The sequence below is a fragment of the Acomys russatus genome, chromosome 23 (genome assembly GCF_903995435.1).
Source record: "Acomys russatus chromosome 23, mAcoRus1.1, whole genome shotgun sequence".
NCBI classification, from domain to species: domain Eukaryota; kingdom Metazoa; phylum Chordata; class Mammalia; order Rodentia; family Muridae; genus Acomys; species Acomys russatus.
Window position 1 is genome coordinate 18,929,354 of NC_067159.1, and position 26,038 is coordinate 18,955,391.

Below are 26,038 nucleotides of genomic sequence, written 5' to 3' on the forward strand. Positions count from 1 at the left end.
TAGTTACTTAGGCAGAAGAGCGAATTGAAAAACATGCACCTGATTATTTAGCAGCTTTAGAAATAGCTGAGGAAAAAAAAAAAGTATTCAGCAGCCAGGTAAAGCTGCTTGGCAACACGGTTTTGTAATGCAGGGCACTTGTGGGGCTGCTGAAATCCAGGCAAGGCACAGATATTATTCATACACATATTCTGTTTCAGAACATTCTGTCCTTGCACATTTGTTTTTTAAACCAGATAAACATGCCTCTAAAGGCCGACAAAGCTGTGGATTCTTTACTAATTCTAATGTGCATTTGTTTAGGATAGTTCCTTGAGAAAGCTGTTTGTTGGTTATTGTAGACACTAGCTCATATCAGCTGTATCGTTCCAAGTATTCACACTTAACATTCATTTCTAACTGCAGAACTCTGGCTTTAGAGCCGGCTCTGTTCCTCATGGCCCCACAGCTAGGCACAGAGTCCCTTACATTCTTTGAGCCCATTCCCTTGTCCACGGCATGGAGTTATTCCATGTTTTCTTTTTAGGATTGCTGTGACTGTTAAAAGAGTTCATGTTTAGGCAAATACTTCATTGTATTTGTACAACTTGTACAAAGGCACTTTTGAAAAATGATTATTGTATCATCATCATCACCACCACCACCACCACCATCATCATCATCATCATCATCATCATCATGTGTGGACTAAATTCACCTGGTGCTCATTAAGGAGTCCTGATGGCTTAATAGCACCCTGAAAGTCCAAAATTAAGTTACAGTGAAATGCCGGAAACTGGGCATATGAGTGACAACTTGGTAAAGAGAATAAAGGGAGTTGGGCGGGCTTTGGAGAAAGAACAAAGGAACAGAACACGGCTAAAGACTTCCTATGAGAGATAATACCTTTCCATGAGAAACCTCTTGAGTCCCGAAAGCTTGCTGTATGACATTTTGTAGGCAATGACAGCGTTAGATGAGGGAATACCTGTCTAGCTACTTTTTTTTCTAGACCTCTCTGCAAAAAGTGATGGATGTCGTTCTCTAAAGGTTATTAAGACCAAATGGGGACAGCATATCCTCTATACCTCATTAAACATCTCCTGTCTCTTTAAGATCTTGCTCAGACAGGATCTCTGTCTAGACAGCCACTATCACTGTGGCTAGAAGCTATGTGCTTCTTAGAGCATTCAGGCAAGGCCAAAAGCAATCAGAGGATCCTAGTAAATACTCTGGGATTACGAAGAATTGCTGCCTGGGACCTGTCCCTGGAGCCTGACTGCGCACACATAGCCACGTCAGCTATCACCAGGTGCAAAGGGATTGTAGGTGCTCAATGTGAGGGAAGACTTGAAAAGGAGGTTCTGAGGTGAAGCCCAGAGGCCACAGCATGGCAGGGAGGTTTGCAGGGATTAGCCTGGGAGTCATTAGAGGTAAGGCTCATTCTCTGTTGGTGAATAGAGAAAGAAATCATGGGCTTAAGCTGGATGGACTCTGGGTCCAAAGTGTGAGCTAAAGGGAGGCCTCGTCAGGCTTGGGGCGGTCAACTGTAGAGGCAGTCCATCCTTGCTGTGTCTTGGTTTTTAGAAACGTTTATTATCTACTTTTTGGAAGCACACTGAGCAAACAACTTAGTGTTGGGGGTAATAAAACTGAAAGTCTCAATTACATTATCTTTGAAGAGTCATTCATTTAAAACCATCTAAGTAAGGCAGGATAGCCAACAGTCTAACCTATTAAATCTAGGTGCATGTAAATGAACAAGTGTAGTGGAAGTCATTAGAAAAAAAAAGGCTTTTTTTCCATAATTGTTCATGCTAGGATTAATGAGAGCTGTTTGTTTTCTCTGGTGAGGCATTGAGAGAATGCAGTCAGGGCAAGGCCTGATGAAGACTCAGATAACCCCTTCCCAGGGTCTTTCCCACAGTGCTCACTTTAGGAGAGGTCCGGAAGTTCCTAATTATTTAAAGGAGGGACAAGCTTTAACTTATTGTCATGATTAAGCCACAAGAAAGTTCCATCTTTTGGGGATGAAGGAGAGAGCTAGCAGATAAAGTGCTTTTTGCACAAGCATGAAGACCTGAGTGCGCTCCCCAGCATCTACTTAAAAGCTGGGCATGATGGATATACACTTGTGATTCAGGCAGCTTGCTGGCCAGCAGTCTAGCGATGCCATGAGATCCAAGTTCTGTGACACAGCTTGTCTTAAAACATCAGGGGTGAGGCCTGTTCAAGACGGGAAACTCATGCTTAATGCTGTAAATCTGGCCAATATCCTGTGGTTGAGGAGCTCACAGGCCTCAGGGTTGAACCAGCTACTATATTCTGCTAAAACTGACAAAGCATCAATTGCCTTCAAAATGCGTGTCTCTTTCTCCACCTGTAGATGAGTACAGATCTCAGACTGTATCAGAGAAATTTTTCTTTGTAGAGCAGATAATGATAACGTAGATACCCAGAACTGGTCAAAGTACAGAGAGTATGTGTCCATAGAGCACTAAGCCACAAACAGCACACCTTTATCACATACCCTTCCCCTGGTCCAGGGACTATCAAGGAAGAAGATGTGCCAGATAGTTTTATGTCTACTTGACACAAGCTAAAGTCATCTGAGAGGAGGGAATGAGGGAGCCTCAATTAAGAAAATATGTTCATAAGATCAAGCTGTAGACAAGCCTGTAGGGCACTTTCTTAATCAGTGATTGATGAGGGAGGGCCCAGCCCATTATGGATAATGCCATCCCAGACTTGTGGTCCTAGGTTGTGTGAGAAAGCAGGCTGAGCGAGCCATGGGAGCAAGCCAATAGATAACAGCTCTGCCTTTATGTTCATGCCGTGTTTGAGTTCCTGTCCTAACTTCTTTCAATGAAGAACAATGTTGTAGAAGTGTAAGCCTTTTTCCCCAAGTTGCTTTGGTTGTGGTGTTTCATCACGGCAATAGAAACATTAACCAAGACAGAGAGCGTGGAAGGATTTAAGAGCCAGACATCTGTGAGGATTTAAGTTAAGTAATGTCTTTTGGGCATGGCAAGATCAGTGCACTCATGAACACACAGCAGCTGTGATTGTCTGTGGGAAGCTGAGAAAGTCCAGAGTGAATATGTAGAAGAGAAGATGTAGACCTGAGAGAATTGTACTGTTGACATGGGCACAGCCACATCAAGGACCAATACCTCAGACCTATAGAAAATTGGTAAAGCCTTGTTCATACAGGTCAGGCTTAGAATGGAAGAGCTTTTCTGTTGCAGGATATTTGATCCCATTGTGAACCCTGAGACTGTAAACTGGAAAAACCCGTTTCTTGTTGTAGTATGACTTAGCCCTAACACAAGCCTTTAACAAAAGAGCTTCTGTTTATTGTAAGCAAGGTAGTTGTGGTGTTGGCTCAGCCCTGACACACACCTTTAACCCAAGAGTTTTTCTGTAAACAAGAGCTAAATAAAGTCAACCATAGGTCAAGAGGCCTGGTGACAGGGAGTGAACATAAGAAAACATAGAAATAAGGTACATTGAGTTTGAAGGGTATTTAAAACAGTGTGGAGAAGGAGAAGGGCTTTTTCCTTCTGGATGTTGGCTGAGTAGGAAGGTCAGCTGGGTGCTTTCCCTGCCTCTCTGATATAGCAGGCTTTAACCCTAGCATCTGGTTCCTGAGTCTTTATTGGTAAATCGAATGTTTGGGAGTTTTTGTTTCTAAAACACAACAGTTTCCTGAGGTCCATGTTGGATTGTTTACATGTGATTGATCGGTGTGCACAACAACTAGGAACTGTAGTTTTCTTCTTCCTGGATGTTTACAGCCTGAGACTGCTTTCCTACAGAGAGACCCTCCTACCAAGACTAGCTAACGCCTCCCTCTGAGATTCCAGGCTGTTGTGGCAGTTGGTGCAGCTCCTTCAGAGCACACATAACCCACCTGACCCCAGACATGCTGTATATGTGTCTGTCCTTTCTCCATTCCCTTACCACCCTTAGTCAGGCCAAAGACCAAGATGTATCAGACACACAGCATAATGCACAGACCCACACAACTTCAAGACAGTCAACATTCTAGCTAGAACAGGAAAGTATTCACGAGTCCATAACCCTAACTGGGGAGTTTTTGTGAGAGGGAGAACAGTTTTTCTATAAAGGTGTAGCTTCTGGTAGGCTGACCTTGCTTCAGTGGAGGCCCCCACACCTAAGGCAGCACACATCAGAGAGCACATGGCTCATTAAAAAAAAAAAAAAAAAAAAAAAAAAAGGTCTGAAATTCTGGTAGTAGAGAGGAAGGGGTTTTATTCTGGGGAGGACTTGGCAGTGATTATAATAAGAAACATTTTGTATGACATTCTCAAAAATTAATACAAATATTTAAAAATTAAAAAACGAAGGAAGATGCAACTGAGGGAGCACATGCCAACATCTGTATCTGGCATTTAAGTGTGAGCATACCTGTGTATGTGTGCCACACATGCATGCACATACACACACACACACACACACACACACACACACACAGAAAACTTACCATTTATACTGTTCTGGTGTATAGATTAAAAATAGCTTTGGGTCCCTCCTCCCCGACATCTTTCTCCCATGATATCTATTTTTGTGGCATCCTGCCTTATATTTGAACTTTCTAATTCTTTTCTTGGCCACCAGCTCACATTTAGGAGGATATTGATTTGAGCAGTTCCCCAGTGAGGGCCAATACCTGAGGATTGCTTTGCTCTAGAACCTGGGTCCGGGTGCTGATCTTGCTGGTTCTGCTTCTTCATCTCTTCCTGTTCTTTTCCACTGCTGATTCCATCCAGGAGCCATTTCTCCCTCAAGGCCTTTTTTCTGATGTCAGGAATATAAATGTATATTTTTATATTTGCCAACAACTCCCCAAATCTCTTGTTGCTTGCAAGTAGTACAAATGGCAACAGTGGGCATATTAAAGAGGGGTTATTTATTTTTTTTTTTCCCACTGACTTAGCTCAGTAATCTGGCATTTGCTCTTCTTTGTAAACTTCCTGGCCACCTCAGTATTGCAATAATTACAAGGAACTATTATGATCACGTAAAAACCTGTCAAAAACAAGTATGTCTGTAGCTTATAGATAGGTGTAGAGGAAATGTATTTAGAGGCCACTGATGAAGCAAGAGCCTCGCGTCATAAGCTTTTGTTGACCGTTTCAAAATTCTCTGTCATTTCATCTGAGCATCACACACCACAAGAACTCTGTTCTGAGACAAGAGAGTCTTTTCTCCCAGGTAATTTAGGCCTTTATAATAGATGGTTAGGTGTTTACAAAACTGTTCTCCTCCAGACCCCAGTAAATAATAATAATAATCATAATACTAATAATAATAATAAGAATAAAATAATAATAATAATATATGGCCTGTCTTTGATTCCTGGGGTTTAAGACCGCAAGAAAACTGTCACACATCAGCATTACTTAGATTTTAACTTATTTTTTAACTGATGGGATTTGAGGATGGCTAGCGTGTAGTAAAGAAGGCATTTACTTTCTTATATCTGTCAACTAGTTCAAATGTCTCTTGTTGCCTTCAGATTTCATGAATTGTAATAGTGGGCAGAGTAAAGAGGACTCACTTGTTCCTGTTATCCTGCCTCCATAAATTTGGTGTTTTCCTTTTTATTAAACCTCGAGATTTTTTTCTGAAACTAGTTTCTAGACATGTAAAATCTTGTGTGTGTGTGTATGTGTGTGTGTACAGTTTGTGTGTATTTATAACTGTACATGTGACTACACATCCACATATGTTCTGGTACGTGTGGAGGTCAGAGGTCACTGCTGTTGTCTTCCTCTCTCACTGTCCACCTTGGTATCTTTTAAAGTTCCATTTTCCTTATTTCTTTTGTGTACAGGGGTCATACAAATGCCCGAGTGCTTGTGCAATGTGGAGGTCAGAGGACAACCTGCTTTCTCTCCCCCGACTCTATGGGTCCCAGGACGGAATGTAGGTCACCAGGCTCGGCAGTAAGCAGCTTTACCCGGTAAGTCATCTTGCTGGCTCTCCACCTTATTTTTGAGACAGGATTTGCCTCACTGATTTGGCCACATTGCTTGACAGCAAGCCCTGTCTTCACTTTCTCCGAGGTGGCATTACAGTGTGTACATTGGTGGTGCTTGAATTTTGATATATGTGCTGAGAATCTCAACTTAGGGTCCCTGTGCTTCCACAGCAAGCACTTAACCAATTGAGTCATCTTTTCCACCTTCTAAATCTTATTTACCTGCAAATTCATTCTTATGTATCAGTGAGTTCTAGTCTTTATGAATCATCCATAAGGGCAGTGCCACTCACTTGCCTGTTGGTCTAGGAAACACTCAGGTGGCACAGCACCATGGTACTAAGCTAGAAGAGCCAGATCTCGTAACACCACCAGGTTAACTATTTCATGGCAATGAAGTTCTGAACCAAAAGCTGTGTGGGTGTCTGATGTTGCTCACTGGCAGACTGCTTGCCTACTGTGTATGAAGGCCTGGGTTTAATACCATCACCACTAATGCAGATAATAGAACCAGCATCTCTAGTAACTAAATGAAAACACAAATGATACAGTGACACGTAAGCTGTACTTGTCAGTTTTCATAGAAAGGTCTCCTGAAGCATTACTACATTGCACTCAGCAATAACAGCCGACTTGCAACAAATTAATTTTTCTTACTACGAGTTGAATGGAACTACAGAAAAGAAAAAAATGTCAGTATGAACTGTAATTTGTTTTTACCGATGGATGTTATTACAGGCTAGGAGGTCAGCAGTACACACCTCTCAGAGTTGTTTGATTAGGATGTTAATAAAGTAAGTGTCCATGGAAGTTTGTGTGTGCAGTGAGGGTCCAGGTGTCCGAATGAATGGTCATAGTGAGTACTCCAATCAGTCTAGTCTGTCCCCCTTCCCTTCCTCCCTCCCTTCCTCCCTCCCTCCCCCCTCTCTCCTTCCCTCCCTCCCCCTCTCTCTCCTCCCCCCTCCCTCTCTCTCCCCCTCCCTCCCCTCCCCCCTCCCTCTCCCCCCTCCCCCTCTCTCCCCTCCCCCCCCCTCCTTCCCTCCCTCCCTCCCTCCCCCTCTCCCTCCCTCTCTCCCTCCCTCCCTCCCCCTCCCTCTCTTCCTCTCTCTCTCCCTCCCTCCCTCCCTCCTGCTCCCTCTCTCCCTCCCTCTCTCCCTCTCTCTCCCTCTCTCCCTCCGTGTGTGTGTGTGTGTGTGTGTGTGTGTGTGTGTGTGTAGGAGGAGAAGCTTGCAGATACCTATGTGTATGCTGTTTACTGGCTGCCACTGTGGTGAAATGGACCGGCTTGCAGTCAGGGAAGCCGTGAAGAGTCGTGGGAGCTGAGGCAACTGGATGGAAAGGGACACAGATAAGCTGGTAACTGTAGACACCAGGGAACTTTCATAACATGGTGAAAGAGCTTAAAATTGATTTTTAAAATACTTTTGCACATTTTTGAGCCTGGTTTTGGAATTGAGCCTGGTTTCTGTTGGAATAGCCAACGATTTCTGCAAACTTAGAAGAATGTTGAAATAGCCACTCTTTGCCCTTATTCCCGCTGCAGTCGATGCCCCCTGTAGTGCTCATCACAGGACAAATGCCAGTATGAGTCATATGTCAGTTATTTTAAAGGCACAGGAATAGTTTTGCTATATTTTTAGGGTCTCGTGTAGATCCTTGGAAGTAGTAGGTTTTTCATCCATGTCTGAAAGGCCCTATGTGTACCTCCGTAAAACCCACTTATCATCTAAGGCTCTACTTAAACTTCACATATTTATAAAATTCTTATTGGACTATCTCAGATTACCCAGTTAATGTTTATAGTCTAAATAAACCACTACCATTTAACTTTTCTTCCCAAATTTAATCTTTAATTTCTCAAATTGGGACATGTTACTTCCTCCCTTTTGGGTCTTTGAGGGAAAGTGGAGAACATCTTTGAACAGAAAATATGAAAATCCATTGCTTTAGGTGCAGGCAGGCCCTGGGACAGAGTGCACAGCTGGCAAGGAGACATAGGTAGGTTTCAGTAGTTGATTTGTATGCCGCAGTACACAATCTATACCACAGTGGACAGCAGTCCAAAGCTTGGTGAACACATTGATTGGGTTAGAAGACGCTCCTTGGTTCCAGAAAGCACATCAATAGGAAAGATTATATGTTCTTGTTGGGACTTCATGTGTGGCCATGAAGCCACCTCAGGAATGAATCTTTGAGTGAGTCAGCCTTTTGTTGTGTGAAACTTCCTCATAGCCGGGGGTGGGGGTGATATTCAGCTCTTATTACCGGGGCTAACAGTTATGAGGCTTTCTATACCGCAAGGTAGCAGTTCTTGAGTGGCAGAGATTTATCCGTTTACTCTGAAGTAGGAAGCTCTTCATTGCAGGACCCAAATTATTGTGTATATGTATGTTTTAGAGGGGAGGGAAGTGGAGGGGAAGGAAGGAGAGAAGGAGGGGAGAAAGGGAAGGGAGAGATAGAAAAAAAAAAAAAACCAAATCTTGATCTGTCTCAAACATTATTCGAGAATTGACTGACTTCATTCAAATTGCTAAATTTTGTTCTTATTTCATTGATTTTTTTCTGGGTGTACATATTGTATTTCTTGAATGTGTCTCCTACTCAACACAAATCCAGTGTGATAGTTTGTAAGGCTAGCAGGTTCACTATGACTTTCAGCCATCCATTAAATAGTGAAAATGTCACCTTTGATGGGAGCACAGGGGTCAACGGAATGCAGAGGTCGGAGGCTAGCCAGAGTCCTGAATGATGTGCCTTTTCAGAGATTGGTGCTTTGTCCATTAGAAAAATGGATTTAGCTGAATCTGGTGGCAAGTTTAAGTTTGGGGATCTTATGACTGTGTGGCATTGTTCATTGAGGGAATTCGTTCGATCTATTGATAGCAGCCCTGCCAGATAAGAACAGTTTCCTGCTTGGGCCTATTCACAAGGAGCTCCTGTTTGTCCTTTACTTGGATTCTCTGACTAAAAAAAAAAAAAAAAAACCTACGTTATAAATGTTGAAACCCAATGTGCTTTAATTACAACATGACAACACCCTGTGGAAGACGTAAAGTCTGAGTTTTCAAATGGAGATTTATTTATGGTTATGATCTCATGTTCTGTCCAAACAAAATAAAATAGAAACCCAACGGTATGCAAACAACACTGGACTCATTGCAGGGAGCTTTGGAACACAAGTATCCTTGACCAGGCGAGACACTGTCTGCTCTGCAGCCCCTGGGGAAGGGCTGGCCTTTCATTGCTTTCAAAAGGAACTTCCTAGCTGGCTCCACTTCCCGGGGATGTTAAACAAGGCTGCACCAGGGCCAGATTCTCAAGGTCACTCAGGAAGATTTGTAAACTCTTCCTTAAATCACAGGAGCAATAAAATTATGTTTTCAACTCCCCATGTTTGCCAAGAGGTTATTTATCTCACGGAAATATCAGTGGCTTCCTGGCCTTTTCCCCACTGACTAGACCTGTGGTTCATCTGACCAGGGAGGCCTTTCTCTCCCAAAGCATCTCTACTGGGGGTGGGCTTGTGCTTGGGGTCAGGCTATTTGAACACAAAACCACCATAAGAAAACGGAAATCAGACAGTTACCTTTAGATATTGGTGTTTCAATTTTTCTTCCTCTATTTTCAGACGTTTCTGTGAAATTTCTTCCTGTATTTTTCTTTTATCCTGAAATGAAAGAAAAGTTGAAGCATAGTTAATTTTTTTTCGAGACAGGGTTTCTCTGTGTAGCCTTGGCTGTCCTGAACTGGCTTTGTAGACCAGGCTGGCCTTAAACTCACAGTGATCCTCATAATTAATTTTAGAAGGTTACAAAGGTTTGTGATCTGGAAGGCCTCATTGTCTGAAGGGATAGACAGCGATAGTCTGTTGCCCTGATGAGAAGCCACCCTGGAAACTTGTTTTACAGCAAAGGAGAGAAAAGTTGTAGGTGATGGTGGTGGCGGAGTGACAAAAAAGATTCAGCTTGGGGAAAATAACACAAAACTGTGTTTCAATGATGAGGAAAGGTTTCTCACTTCCTTTGGTGAAACAGAGTTAGGAGTGAAGTAATGAAAAAAAAGATGTGAGTTCTAGCCTGGCGTGGTGGTGCCCGCCTTCAATCCCAGCACTAGGGAGGCAGAGGCAGGCAGATCTCCATGAGTTCCAGGCCAACTTGTTCTACAAAGTTAGTTCTAGGACAGCCAAGGCTACACGGAGTAACCCTGTCTTGAAAAACAACAACAACAACAACAACAACAACAACAACAACAACAACAACAACAACCCAAATCAATAACCAACCAACCAAAAAAATAAGCTGGGGGAGATGTAATCCCAGCACTCAGGGAGGCGGTGGCAGGCAGATCTCTGTGAGTTGGAGACCAGCCTGGTTTACAAAGTGAGCCCAGGACAGCCAGGGCTACACAGAGAAACTCTGTATCAAAACCAAACTAACCAACCAACCAACCAAAAAAAAAAAAAAAAAAAGGAGGGATTTTGAAAATAGTTCAGAAAAGATTGCTCCTGGGACAGGTTGAAGACATTGCTGGGTGAAAGGCCTACACATGCAGAAAACAGGATAGCCTGGGGCCAGATCCTCAGAGACTGAGGAAACTAGAAAATGAGGCAGTTTCCTCCTTGTGTAACAGGCAGACAATGAAGCAATGGGGGCTTAGCTACTACTACTCTCCATTAGCTGAGCTGAAAAATAATAATTCACAGCAGGATATATCTTCCATCAGATTTCAGCACAGTACCTCAATGGATGAACCAAAGAACCAAGCAACCAATCAGCAACCTTACTGTCTATACCACAACAGAATCGCAGACTCTTTACTGCTTATAGGTTCTGTTTTCTAGAAAACAGCATACGCAGTGAACAGGAAGTCTGGGTTTGGCCTCTGACTCTTCCATTTATCTGCTCCATGTCATTAGGCAAAATACCATGGCACCTGAATGACCTTGTCTGTGAAATGGGGAAACTGAAAGTATCTACATTATAAGCTCTGAACACGGCACAAAGTAGTACCCGGGACCGTTCTCAGCACTTAAGGGGTGTCTGCTTAGTGACATTCAGTACATAACTACCTAACATAGCATCCATACAGAAAGCAACTGGCTCATGCTGACAGCACTTCTGTCGATCCTAAATGCTTTAGAGATGCACTGGCTGGAATCTATACATTTGATTAGCCAAGTTAAAAGGAAAAGAAAAAATCCTTATTTTCTCATTAAAAAGAAAAAAAAAAAAAATAACCCTGAGCTGATATCATTCGCCATCTTATTCATACGGGGTTTGTCTTAAATCTGCTTGCAAACTAAAAGTTGTCAGTGCATAAAATTTTGTTGCCAACAAGGGCACCTGAAAAAAAAAATCTCAGGCCCAGTCAGGAGCTCACACAGAAGGAAGACTATGAAAATATTTGGCAGAGTTATTGAAACAAGTACACAGCTTCCTGATGTGGTCCCTTTGAAGATTAAAACCTCTTCTTTTTTGATGTGTTAGTTCAGGTCCATTCGGTGAAGAAAACAACACACTGTTCCCCAGCTGTTGTGCTGGGCTTCCTTTTGTGTGTAGGAAGAATTCGTGACTTCATCAACATTGCCTTTTTATATTTCATAAACAGTCCTTTGGGGGAAAAATAACTAAGCAACAAACAAGCTTGAGCCTTTATAATCACATAAAATTTTTTTTTTTTTTAGTTTTTGGTTTGTTTTTCTTTTCTGTGGGGGACATGCAATCTAACTACTGGTCACAAAATTCTGTAAACCTCTGTGGGTCAATTCTCTATTGTGATTGAAAAACATTAGAAGTGTTAGTATCTAAAAATAAATAGAATGACATACAAAAGATCTGATATAGAGAGATTTATTTGAGGGAAGTGAAGTAGAGAGGAGTTAGGACCTGACTGGGCCATGAGGGTAGAGGCAGGCAGAGCCAGAGATGGTAAGAGTGAAAGAGAAAAGGAAAGAGGGTGCCCCAGAGAGAGAGAGGCAGGGTGAGGGAGGGAAAGAGGGAGGGAGGGAGGGAGGGAGGGGGAGAGAGAGAGAGAGAGAGAGAGAGAGAGAGAGAGAGAGAGAGAGAGAGAGAGACAGACAGACAGACAGAGAGACAGAGAGAGGAGAGGCTAGGCGATTCCTCCTTTTTCTATCTGGTGCCTGTGGTGGCTGGTGGTTGGAGGCAGATGATGATGTCAGATGTTGCTAAGCAACTTAAAGGCAGGCCACTTAGATGCCAACAAGCTGCATTTTGTTTGGCCAAACCTTGTGTTAAGTGCCTCATTGGCACTATCTCATTCAAATAAATTATAGTAGGGAAGACATGCCATGATAGCTGTCTTTTTACAAAAGGGGAAATGGACGGTTGAGGGAGATTAACTTCACATTCTAATCACTACCAAGGGACAGAGTCAGGATTTGAAGCTGGACAGCTTGCGACCAGCTCTTAACCATGTCACTGTAGCATTTTCTTAAGTAAGACGTTCCTTAAGCAAGCCCTACTGTCTCTCTTTGTCCTCTGCATTCTGAATCCCGGAGGTTCAGAGGCAGCCCCAGGACAGAGTCAGGACTGGGAGCCATCATTACTTGAGTTCCCTGGGGTGGGTCCGTCAGGTGGGTCAGGTGGGTCGGGGGTGGGGGTGGGAGCTAGAGGTGAGAGGTGGGGGATGCTCTTCCTCCTTCTCCAGGAGTAGCTCACAGAGAGGTGCACAGGACATGTGATTCAGTGACTGCTGAAGAAGCCAGCGATACCTCCCTAGTCGCTGCGGATTTTCTCTTGGGGTCAGTAATCATGCAGTGGAAACTGTGGGTAGAGACAGGACTTCTAAATGTTTTGGCAACATGGGGTTTATGCAAGTGTTGCTTAGGGATGTCAGTGTTTTGTCACTTGAGGTAATGTGATGCCTCTCTTCCCTCAGTCAAGGCAGGTGGGGTAGGTAATTTTATAATGTTATAGGCATGTTCCTATTTTAAGATAGGAGTGGGTTTTTTTTCTTATAAGCTGATAATGAGCAGTAGATGATTATTCCTTGGCTAAGCTTAATAGTAATATATAAGCATTGCTGAAAAAAATAATCTGAGAATAATTTAGTTTCAATACTGCCAAATAAACTGTGAGTCGACCTTAAGTTTTATATGGAGGTTTACTGTACTGGAGGTTACCAGCCAGCTAGATCCTCTCCAACCTAGCATGAAACAAATGAATGTGCCCAGCCACCCAAGCCCCCAAATTCTCTAGTGTGTGAGTTGGCATGCCAGACATTTATTACTGTGACTATTCCGAGTGACGTTTATTGCTGACTACTTCATTGGTGTACAATTAGACTTTTTGTTTACTGAGCAACTGCCTGGGTTTTTGGCTGCTTTGCTTAGCTCATTTCAGCAGTTGAGAGCCACAAATTCCAATTCTGCAAGAGGCTATCTCTTATTTTGAAAATTAATCTACTCATTTTGTGCAACTGAAGGTCCTGACGGCCATGTGGTATAAAAGATATTACCCAATCTCATGCTTCATAAAAGTAAGCATACTACCTAAGAATATATTGTGAAGAATCTGTTGATTAATTATTGATCAATAATAGTCATGTATGATTGATTCTTCAAAGCAGAATTTATATTAAGTTATTTTATTATTAATTTATCCGATACTGAGATACTGATGTACAACTGTAGTATTCACTACAGTAGAAGCTGTGCAGTGTTTCAAAACTATGGAAGCCCTGGCAAGATGGTTCAGTGGATAAAATATTTGGTGTGGAAACTTGATGATCTGAGTTGGGTCTCCAGAAACCACATTAAAACAAAACAAAACACATAGGCTGTGCATAGTGGAGCACTCCCTTAATCCCGGCACTTGAGATGCAGAGGCAGGCAGATCTCTGTGGTTTTGAGGTCAGCCTGGTGTTCATAGTGAGTTTCAGAACAGCCAGGTTTACACAGAAAAAACCCTGTCACAAAAACAAACAAACAAACAAAAACAAAAACAGAACAACAACAAACCCCAAACCCCAAAACTGCCTGGCCAGGTAGGATGGCACATGTCTTTAATGCAGAGGGAGGTGGATCTCTGTGAGTTTCAGCACAGCTGGGTCAGCATAATGAGTTACTTGCTATCCAGGGCTATAGAGTGAGACCCTGTCTTAAAAAACAAAACAACAAAAAAGCCAGATGTGGCAGCATGCTTCTGTAATTCCAGTGCTCCGGTGAGATGGGAGACAGAAACACGAGAGACACTTGTTTTAACAAGGTGGAAGGAGAGGACGGACTCCTAAAAATTGTCTTCTGACCTCCGCATGTGCAAGATGCCTGCATTCACATAAACACATGACACACACACATTATAGTGAATGAACAAATAAATGATTCAGAAGGAGATACTTTTTAAAAAATATTTTTACATTCTCATGAAAAAAATAATTTCTGCAAGAAACTGCAGCCTCTGAGAAATAAAGTGACAATCATTACTTAAGGCAAAAGGAAGGTCCTATGAGGTTGAGAAGAGACTGGGAGAGGTTACTTCTAGCTGACAAGATTAGGAGAGACTCTGGAACAACCCCTGAGTGCACGAGGTGGGTGGTGGCTGGGGACTAGAGAACTGGGAGAAAGGTCACTCAGGTAAAAAGTCCAGTGTGAGCCAGAGTCTGAAATAGGGATCACTGGACATTATTGGTAACAGTAAATATCGACTCTCAATTGCTATATGACGAGTAGAATGTAATAAACTAAGAATAACAGGCAAAACCATATTGATTGCTAATGGAGACTCTTGAATTGCCACAACAAGGGCCTTGGGATTTTATGTTTAAGATAGTAAGCAATAAAGAGTTTTCAGAGAGAAAAGAACAGTTAAAATAATTATTTTGTACAAATTGAACATAGCCTCGTGGTGTAGTGGGTGGAGACACTGAAGGGGAAACCATGAGTGCAGAATGAACGGATCCTGAGAAACAAACATGGAGGAGGGGAAAGCAAGGTCACGTGGGATAAGAGCTAAGTCACAGAGAAGAGCCGATTCATTCACAGGAATGGGGACACTTGGCAGAGAGGAGAGAAGACTTTGGGACTCCCATCGAGTTTGAGGTGGCTTTGGGACTACTTGGAGGAGCTAGGTGCTACGTGCTTGGATTAAGGAAGACCGTGAGCTAGAGACGCAGGTAGGGAAGCTCTGGACGAGAGCATGATGGGAATTGGAGGCCTCTAGCAGGTCGAAGCAAGCATGGCAAACACAGTGCCAACAGATTTTGCCTTTTACCCTTCTCCCCAATTCCCTCTACTTAAACTGTTAGATTGCGTTCCTAAAGGTAACCACCAAGGTCTATTCCCTTACTTGGCTACTTTCTCCTCCTGAGGCTGGCCACCAAAGTCCAGCTATCAAAGTATTGAAGTCCAGTAATCAAAAGTCCCCACCCCACCCCTGGCTCACATAATTAGATGCTCAATTAAAATTAAACGTCTCATCCTAACACTGGGTTTTCTCTTTTTCCTTGATAAGCTGCCATTTGCCCATGGGTCATGTCTGTCTCCTCTATCCAGAGACAGTCCTTTCTCCCTCTGGGACAAGTCTCTCTCCCCTCACCCCCTTGTCTCACATTCTTTGCTCTTTATCTTTCTGAGACAGATAAATCTCCTTTGTGCTAAGCACGTGGTCTTGGTGTGTCCTTTGGCCACAACTGCCCTTTCAAGAAGGAAGGCTGAGGAAGAGCCCCCGTGAAGCTCTTTGGCCTCAGGAATAGAAAACTTTCACGTACAAGTTTTAGACTCAGTCAGATATTATTTATAATGAAACGTGATGAATTGGGTCACGTGACTAAAAGAAGCAAGACATCATAATGATAACTGTGCTGTGGAATGGCAAATTGTAAGAGATTTATCGCCCTTGTGGTCCAAATACTCATTTTACATGCGAGAGTTTACTTTAAGTAGTAAAGCAACTTGCTTCATAAGCTTTTTCTTAGTAAGTAAGAAGATCCCATGAATTCCTAGTCCCGGGCTCCATTCACTTCTCAACACGGTCTCCACAAGACAAGGAAAAGCATGAATGAGAGAGAGCACAGAGGTAAAGTTAGGTGAAAGTAAGGAAAGAGGCATCCCGTGACTGACTAGATCCTGCTTGGACAGAAAGAGCATCGGTTGTGTTTTCCTGAACCAGCTGGAGAAGAAACTGGGAGGGGCAGGTTAGAGCGGCGGCAGAATCTGATTAGTCAACTGTTTTCCGACTCATTCTCCTAGAAGCTGAGTCACTTGTGACCTGTTTGCTGTTATTTTCACCCTTGGGATCAGAAGAATAACAGTAGCAATTGATTATTTAACTTTAAATACGACCAACAGGCACAGCTGGTTGAAGATGAGAGTGAGGCATGTGCAAACACACGTTTCTTTTTCCTTTTTCTTTTTTTTTTCTTTTTTTTTTTTTGGTTTTTCAAGACAGGGTTTCTCTGTGTAGCCTTGGCCATCCTGGACTCACTTTGTAGACCAGGCTGGCCTTGAACTCACAGCAATCCGCCTGCCTCTGCCTCCCGAGTGCTGGGATTAAAGGCGTGCGCCACCATGCCCAGCAAACACACTTTTCTTGAAGACACATTCTGACTCCATAAAGAAGTTTACTAAATTTTAGTGAAAGTCGATTGAAAGAATTCTTGGAAAAAGTTATTAAAAAATTCTCTAGGTGGTTGGTAGAATAGCACAGTGGCAGTGTGCTTGCCCAGCCTGCAGGGTCCTGATAACCAGCATTAGGAAAGAATTCTTGAAAAAGGAACAGCATGTCAATAGAGGAGAAGACAGATTATGAGACACAGGTGGTTTGTAAGTGGAAATATGTAAACACAATGAAAAGTCATCTCAGACATGAAGAGAAGCGAAGAAAGCTATGAATCAAACAAAACAAGCCAGATGAAATAGTTTAATATCTAGCTGGGACCTTCCCAATGACCTCACACAAACAAAAATAAATATAGAACAGTGGCAACCATTTTAATAGTATAAATGGCACAAAATTAAGAAGACATGAAGATGACAAATACAGACCAACAAGTAGGTGTGTGTTGCATTATGGTGATTACAAAATAATAGAAATAGTAAAACTACTGACTACATACACAGTGTAACATGTATTAGGATGACAGATAAAATAAGACTGTTCCACTCATATTTTGTGTTCATTGTCTTAATTTAAGAGAAAAATCGTGGTCCTAGAAAGGGCAGAATATGAGTAGCTAAGGAGAAATTGATGCTTGAGAGGACACGGGGCCTCTAACAGAGGCACTGGGTTTTTCTGTCTCTGGTGGGCTTCATTTCAGAGGGAAGAAAAACTTATAAACGTGATGGTAAAAAATGATGCAATCTCCTTGAAATCTTGGACAAAGTGAAAGATAGTACATGATACAAAACGGCAAATGCCTCAAGTTTTGGAAGAGGTATAAAAGTGAATTATGAGTATTTGGAGACTGAAAATGTATTGACTATTCCCTGCCAACATTATCGAGTGAGTTTTACTTAGACAAGGCATGTTGTGTTTAGATAGCAATGTCCAGGAGGCAGGATTTGATGCTATAAAGCAAAGGTTTAGGGTGAGGGGCTGGAGAGACAGCTCAGAGGTTACGAGCACTGTCTGTTCTTCCAATGGTCCTGAGTTCAATTCCCAGCAACCACATGGTGACTCACAACAGTCTATAATGAGATCTGGTGCCCTATTGTGGTGGACAGGCATACATTCTGGCAGACTATTGTATACATAATGAATAAACCTTAAAAGAAAAGAAAAGAAAAGAAAGGCTTAGGGTGAGCACATAGCTTAATGTCGTTTACCTAGAATGTGTGAGGTCTTGGTTCATCCTCAGCACTCCAGAACAAAACAACAAGCCGAAATATTTGAAACTCGCATTTTCTCTCCTGTGTGGTTCAAGTATTTCAAGTTCTAGAGATAATGATTATGACAGTCCAAACAATGTCTAACACTGACTGTTTGTGTCAGAAACCACCTAACACAGGCAAATACATAAACACATTAATTTCTTTAGCTGTCCTCAAATCTCTGTAAGGCTGGGTCCATGTTTATATCTGTACTGTATGTGAAAGAACCCAGGAACCAAGACACCTACATCATCAGAACCTAGTATTCTGTGGTTTTCCCGTGCCCTTACACAAAGCCTCATTGTTATGGTGTAAACATGGGAATGTACCCTGTGGGTTCTGGTTGTGATTGCTCAGTCTTCAGCTGCTGGTGCTGATGTGGGAGGTGGTGGGAGCTTCAGGAGATGGGAACTAGCTAGGTCAAAAGTTCTCAGCCTTCTTAATGCTGCGGCCCTTTGAAAGAGTTCCTCATGTTGTGGGGACCCTCAACCATAAACTCATTCTGGTTGCTCCTCCATAACTGCAATTTTGCTGCTGTTATGAATCGTAATATAAATATCTGTGTTTTCCAATGGTCTTCAGCCACCCCTGTGAAAGGGTCACTTGACACCCCAAGGGGGTCACAACCCACAGGTTGAGAAGTGCCGAGCTAGAGGTAGCAGGCTGCTGGGGTGTAGTGCCTGGGAAGACTCTGCTTGGGTCCTCTGCTCTTTTCCCTGTGCTCTTCCACTACATACCACTGTCATCATGGCGCTCTGCCCACGGGCATGGGGACAAGCACCATCAGAGGACGACACCGCTGAAACTGTGGGCTGGAATCAGTCTCTCTTCCCTTGGCTGTCCTCTCAGGTATCTTATCACAGCCGTGACAAAAGATTCAAACACACTGGTTTGCAAGTTTGTGGAAATGTTAGCTGAAAGGGATATTAGTGTGAAGCTGGTATGTGTGTGTGTGTGTGTGTGTGTGTGTGTGTACACATGTACTCATGTGCATATGAAGTCCAGAGGCCCTTCTGAATCATTCCTCAGATTCTACCCAGTTTGGTTTTTGAGACAAGATCTCTCATTGGCTTAGAGCTGGCCGGCCAGTGAGCGCCATCAGCTTGTCTCTGCTTTCCCAGGATTACAAGCATACTCTATCATGACGGGGCTTTTGTAATGTGGGTTTTGGGGGTTAAAGTCAGCTCCTCATGCCTCCTAGACCAGTGTCTACTAACCGAGCTCCCTTCTTGAAATCAACTCTCTTAGTATTTTTAAAAGCAGTGCTCTGCAAGAGGACAGAAAGAAAACCGAAACTAAGTGCAACAAACATATAAACGAAACTCTGTAGATAACTTTCTGTATCAAGTTGTCAAGAATGAAGTAGGAGTGGACTGAAATTTTACTATCAAAAATGTTTTCAGGAAACTTGAAAGATCATAAAGTAAACCTGTGTGGCCTCAGTGGCCGGAGCCACCATGGAGGAATAGAACAGAGAGTTGTTCCCACATGGAAAAGTGTCCAGAGCCACCGCACACAGGAAGTTCTGGCTGAGGACATGAATACAGAGGATGAGAACATGGAGAAAGAAACCGCTGATTTCTGGGTCCTATGATCTCTGCATGTGGCTCAGGAACCTTATTTCTTCTTACCGTAAAAATAAGATTGATTGATTTTTATCTTATTTTTACTTATGTTTACTTTTGTATCTTTAAAAAAATGTGTATGGGTGTTTCTGCTTGTGTGATTGTCTGTGTACCATGTGTGTAGTGCCTGCAGGGCCTAGAAGAGGGCATTGGATCCCCTGGAAATGGAGTTAAGGATAGTTGTGAGCCACCATATGGGTGCTGGCAAGCTAACGTAAGTCCTCTGAAAGAGCAGCCAGTACTCTTGACTGCTGAGCCATCTTTCTAGCCTCTGCACCTCCATTCTTTTTAAAAAAAATTTATTTATTTATTGTATATGAGTGCTTTATCTGCAGAAGAGGGCATCAGATCACATTATAGATGGTTGTGAGCCACCATGTGGTTGCTGGGAATTGAACTCAGGACCTCTGGAAGAGCAGTCAGTGCTCTTAACCATTGAGCCATCTCTCCAGCCCTGCACCTCCATTCTTAAGTCAGCCATGGCAGTAGGGCTCTGGGCTGTTACCACTACTTACAGAATGAGTTCAAAAGCTCCAGTTTCCCAAACCTCATTGCATTATCCAAATTTAACCTCCTTCCCTAACCTTAAAGCACGTTCTAATCCTTTAGGGCTGTGCTCTTTCACTCCTCTGTCTATTCTTTCTGGTTTATGCTAATGAACAATGACATCAAACAATGATATGCAAACAAGCTTCTGAATTACTAAGAGGCTATGGCCAAATTGGCTGGGTCTTCAGTGGAAAAAAATCTATTAGTAGGCCCCATGATTAGCTTGTCCCACCACTTCACAGCTTGGACTGTATTTGTCCATTCATTCACTTATTTATTATTCTCCTCCTCCTCCTAATGTTATTATTCTGGTATATCAGCTACTGTTGAGTTAATTGTTGAGGTAGCAGAAAGATACAAAGATATCCTGGATTTAATCAGTCCTGGCAGGGAGGAAGTGACTGTAATGGCTGTGGGGGGCGGCCAGGGAGGAGGTAATGGAGGTTGGAACAGTGTATACTCTGAGAATTCACTTTGAGTCCTTCAAACCATTGTAAAAAGGGTACCAAGTGCTTCTGAAATGGCACTGGAGTCTCTGCCCACTTCTACTCATGGCAGATTGGTGAAGGTGAGAGGAGACTGCAGGTGGTAGAGAAATAATTTGTGTTAGAAAACATGATTCAAGCTGAATGGTCGTGGTACACGCCTTTAATCCCAGCACTTGGGAGGCAGAGGCAGATGGATTTCTGTGAGTTTGAGGCCAGCCTGGTCTACAGAACTAGTTCTAGGACAGTCAAGACTACACAAGGAAACCCTGTCTTAAAAAATGAACAAACAAACAAAAAGAAGAAAAAGAAGAAAAAGAAGAGGAAGAAGAAGAGGAAGAAGAGGAAGAAGAAGAAAAAGAAAAAGAAAGGAAAGGAAGGGAAAAGAAAAAGAAAACATTGTTCAATGACTATCCGCCAAGGATTTTTCTTGCCCCACCTGAATTGCTCATCATAAATATTGTTCGAGAATTGGAGATGGGAAAGTGGAAATCTGTTTCAATATTAGCACTGAAATATGTGACATTTGTTTAGACTGTAGTTAAACACTAAGATTAGAGTTTGTTTTAATCATAGTTTTCTAAAGAAACATTTTTCTTTAGACTATCCACTGAGGTCCAGAAAATTCTGTCAGCAGCAGATTTAACACAGCAGCTTTATCAGTTGGTAGCACATTGGAAAAAATCTTCTCACTATCAAGAAACAGTTTCCTCAATGAGCTATCAGGATTATGGTACCTCATCCCATGACCTCCCATATGGGTGGGCTGTTATGTTTGGCAAACAAACAGTGCCTGGGACATTGTTTGAGGAAACCTCTCCTTCTGTGGAAGAAACATGTCATCTTGGTACAGCACCGTGGAGAACGGCAGGGCTGCATAGTTCAAAGACTCTGGCATAGGGCCGTGTCTTCACACGTCCAACAAACCGGAAGTTGTCTTTGTGTCTATGTCTTAACTCAGTGGTATGCTTAACAGTGGCGCATGACATACTCCTATCAAAACCGAGTCTTCAAACCTACACAGTACAGTGGCCCAGGCACAACGAAAAGGTATACAGCTTGTCAGGAACCAAATTGGCTTGCTCTGGGTGTCACTATTTCATTTGCATAGGTAGAGAGAGAGGTAATGTGGAACACACAGATATTAATGATTTCTGGGTCATGTGGCTTGTGATGTCACAGGAGCCAGTGGGCCCAGTTCTAATTTTAGTATTTTTTGGTGCCATTACTTTGAAATCTCAAACATTTGGTCCTTCCATGTTGCTTGTGGGGCCCTCACATTTCAACAGGAAGTCTGCTTTTGGATGATCAGTTACTTTACTGACTGTTGGATGATTCTCAAATATTGACAAAAACAGAACAGTGTGAGTGAGAGTGCCCACGCACAGGAACTGTGAGCTAAAGAGGTATCGGGGATTACTAGTAAGTTATGATTTTAATATGTCTTTTTTTTAATTGGGAGATTTCCTCTGTTTTATGCAAGAACTTCGTGCCTCCTAAATCCCCTATATTTACAAGTCAAGAAAATATTCTCTGGGAGTGGAAAGAAATAGGGAGTGGATCCAGGGAAATGTGAGAGAGCTTTGTTGTTTTGCGTCATGGGCAGCTTTGGCCTGCAGATCTGGCTCCGATGCTGAGATTGCAATGTCAAGCTTTTCTGCAGCCCCTTGCCAAATGGAGGGAGGCCTCGGCAGGTGCTCTGGCTTCGGAGTCCTACTGCGGTTTAACTTCCTGCAGAGCCCGCTGCCTTCACGCCTGTGGCCAGGTGTTACCCTCTTTGGGAGGCCCGCCTCTCAAAACGCTCCACGAACAACTGCAGCCCTCTTCCATTTTCCCCTCTGACACCCCAGAGTTTCTTCATAGAACTTTCAATTTAAATGCATGAGACTCAGTATATAATCGTAAATTGAATACAGGCATGAGCATATGAGTTGACAGGCATAGCTGTAACCATCAAAGTTAAGCCTTTAAGTAAGAAGAGACAAAGCAGCTAATGTGTTACCTCTCATCTCCTAATCAGGTCTGTCCTCTACAATTGACATCAGCTCTCAGAATTCATCAGAACCTTTCCCGGAAACACCCTGTGTTCACAAGTCTGTAATCTCCAGATAGCTAAGATTTAGGAGCACCTCCATTTGAGTACTTCTGTATTAGGTGCTGTATTTTCCAACATTTTCAAAGGAATGAAGATAAGACAATATGTTTATTTTATTACTATAAGTTAGAGGACCATAATTCAATTAAAAAAAAAAAAAAACCAGCCCTGGCACTGCCAAAGTTTGTTGTGTTTTGTCCCTCCACACTGAAGTCTGTGTGTGGTTGTGTTTTAGGGAATTGAGAGTTCTGTTGTTGTCATTAGCAAATATAAAAATTACTTCAGTGTGGGAGAGCAGTTAAGTGATTATCTCTGAGTTCCTGTCTAGATCAGAGTCCGGTAATCTTAATGCCTTTCAAAAATGAGACAGTTCTTGAACGTTCCTTGGGTACTGTGCATTTTCTTTTCGTAGGAAGAAAGAATAGTTGGGGTGGCTTCCTGGGCAAGGCCAGGGTGGAGAAAGCTGGCATTTCCCAGGGTGTTCAGGAAGAAAGCCGTTGTGTTGTTTCCATGGACACAGCACTGCTCTGTTTCCCCTCTAGGTGGTGACAACTGTGTCGGTGCCCTGTGAGGTATAGGTTAATGGAAATTCATTCCTATAAACTTTTTGCCAGTTCTTACCCTACAGGCTTTAAGCAAGAATTTTCCTTTCAAGCTAAATTTGGTGACCTTACTTCAAAGACTTAATTAACTCTAATAAGATATGTTTAGGCTTGTGAGATAATTTGAAATTTTTATTATTTTTAATAATAAAAAATATCTCTATATTCAGGAACCTACCTACCTACGCAATTCCCTTAAAGCCATTTTGACCATCCTTCTATTTTTAATTGCATTTGAACCCTCAATGAAAATTCCCTGGCTTTCTGAATAACAGCCATCTGTTTGGACCATGTCTTGTTCGCTAAATGGTCCAAGCTACAAACCATACATAACAAAGCCTAACCATGAAATGTTTCCCAGTTCAGCAGCATAGATGCAGAAGAAGGTCTATGTGTGCGCTTCGCTTAGTACATTGTTTCATTTGGTTCTTCAGGAGATGTAAGCTATGAGGAGAAAGATGAAACCTAGTTCTGAACAAGTCGCACAGTACAGTGAAGTAACCTTTAGCCAGCAGCTGTAACATGAAAGGCCATGCCAAGATCAACAGAGCACAGTGGAGTTCCTGTCCCTTCAAGGAGGACAGCTGAAGCTGTGGCTGGGTTCAACAACAAAACAAATTTAAAATAAAATCCAGACCAAGGTGTTTTGATGAAAGGAAAAAAAAATACAGTAATTAGAATTCAGAAATTTAAAAGTGCTATCTATAGAAAGGTACCCAGTCTTATCAGTGGACCCTTGGCCTCTTTTCACTGGTAATGAAAATATTTCTTTTATTTATTAAATCCTTTCTGGGTAGAAAAAAAACCCCACCTCATAATATTCACTTAGTAAAAACAAACGAACAAACAAAATCTAAGTTAAAATTAGCTAAATTAATTATGAGATTTTGAACTCAAAAAGTTGAATAATGTCCTACCTACCTACCTTGATTTAGTATAAGTTTTCCCAAAAAGCATTTACTTCGTTTTTTGACAGTTAATTTCAATGGCAGAAAATGTGACACACAGGGGTATGGATTTTCACTGTTGCTTTTCCTCAAAAAAAAAAAAAACTATCAAAAGTTTTACTAATGACTATAGGTGGTGGGGTCAGGGACTTCCAGGTTACTGCCAGACACAACATTGGGAAGCAAATGAGAAAGAGAAGTAATTTATTTATTGCTTTGATTCTTTCCCAGAACAAGCATAAAATGTATGAGTTTTCTTCCCAGCATTAGGGAAATATTTTCCAAATCCATCTCATGCATGGCATTCCTTTATTGAGATCTTACTTGGGCTACGTGTGCATGGGAAAACTGATCTCTGAAAATTACTCTGATGTGTGCCTTCCCTACTTTTTTCTCGGTTAACACTTCGCTAGAGTATATTTCAAGCTTTGCTTTACTTCTGTTATGTTTTCTGGAATATACTATGACATTATGAATAAAATAAAATAAAATAAAACACGCTCACATATTCTTCCCTTTGGTTCCACCTTTTCAAAAAATGAACATTTGGGGGTTATTTTCATTGCTTTGAAAAGTTTCCTAGTTGGGTATCTATTCAAACTTTTTGTTAGATAGAAGGAACTTGAAGGAAAAACTGTACTTCTAATGTCCACAGAAAGTGAAGGAGAGTTTACAAACTACTTAAAAAAAAAAACCTTGATTGCCATTTAAAACGCAAACACCATCTGTAAAATCTAGAAACATCCCCCTTTATCTCAGCATTTGAAACCCAGAGTCATAGAGGGTCACAAGGGTTAAGAGAAACAGACCGACTGGAGCCCATGAAGGGTGACACTTCTGTTTTTCCACTTGTGAGGAGACAAGGACAGCCAGCAACGGTGCAGGTTCCTGTAAGGCACCACCTTAATCACTTAAAGCCCGCATGCAGACTTACTGTGATGGCCTGGAGTCTTCCCTTCACCAGCTCAGCTTCTTCCATTCTAAAAGTCAAGGACAGGCAGCCGCTGAAAGTTCCAAGCTACCATAAATCAAGGTACCTCCTAGGGGGAGAGGAGCTGGAGGTGACAGAAGAGACAGGAGAGAAATCCGCTCTTTGCACCAGCGAGAAAGGAAGAGATCCCCGACTTGTCAGGAGTGTCTCTGAGCCGAGGACGCACAGATGAGGCCAGACACATGTAATGAGGGTGTGCTGGGGAGGCAGACGCTGCGGCTGCTGGCACGGGTTGACTGACAAGTTTGAACGGCAGCCGCACAAGCCCTTTTCCTTCAGGGGCTGCCAGCTCTTTGTTGTACTGTGCACGGTTAGCAAGGCACATTTTCTTATTAACTGTTCCTTATCCAAGTCATTATTTTCCAGGAGTGGCTCAGGGAACTGTCGTGCTGAGTGTCTGAGCAGCCCGTGTTCCTGTGAGTCTGTGTTTAATGTTACCTCACTTAGTTGACCTCACTCTGGCCCTAGAGATCACACGATCACACACACACACACACACACACAGAGAGAGAGAGAGAGAGAGAGAGAGAGAGAGAGAGAGAGAGAGAGAGAGAGAGAGGGAGAGAGAGAGAGAGGAGACAGAGACACAGACACAGAGAGACACAGGGACAGAGAGAGACAGAGAGATAGAGACTGACTGGGGCAGAAGTGCCAAGTCACTTGTTTGTCATCCTCCCTCTCCCTCTGCTTGGCTTTAGGTGTCATGATGGCTCCTGCAGTTATCCAAGAATTCTTACAGTAGAGTATTTGCATGAAGCTCAGCTCCCCGCTCTGAGTCCTACCTCAAGCCTTCTGTCACAGACCTTGGAATCTTAGGTCTTGCAAAAATCAGAGGTGTTAAGGTGCTGATACTAAAAAGTTGGCTCTCTGGTAGCGCTCAGTGCCATCCTCAGATGCCTGGGGAATGCGGCACCTTTTTTGGATGCCACTC

The 26,038-nt window shown here is 42.6% G+C and overlaps 1 protein-coding gene across 2 annotated transcripts in view; it reads right to left on the reverse strand.

Moving 5' to 3' along the window:
- LOC127206709 (palmdelphin) overlaps nucleotides 1-25,543 on the reverse strand; it is a 96,065-nt gene extending 70,522 nt beyond the window's left edge. The window contains exons 1-2 of one of the 2 annotated variants that reach the window (XM_051166074.1): nucleotides 25,051-25,543; nucleotides 9,573-9,653 (exon numbers count right to left, since the gene is read on the reverse strand). In XM_051166074.1, the coding sequence (XP_051022031.1) occupies nucleotides 9,573-9,653; nucleotides 25,051-25,095 (126 nt within the window). In that variant the 5' untranslated portion in view covers nucleotides 25,096-25,543. The remainder of the gene's footprint in view (nucleotides 1-9,572; nucleotides 9,654-25,050) is intronic. The other variant, XM_051166073.1, reaches the window with a different exon arrangement.
- Between the last annotated feature and the right edge of the window lie 495 nt (nucleotides 25,544-26,038).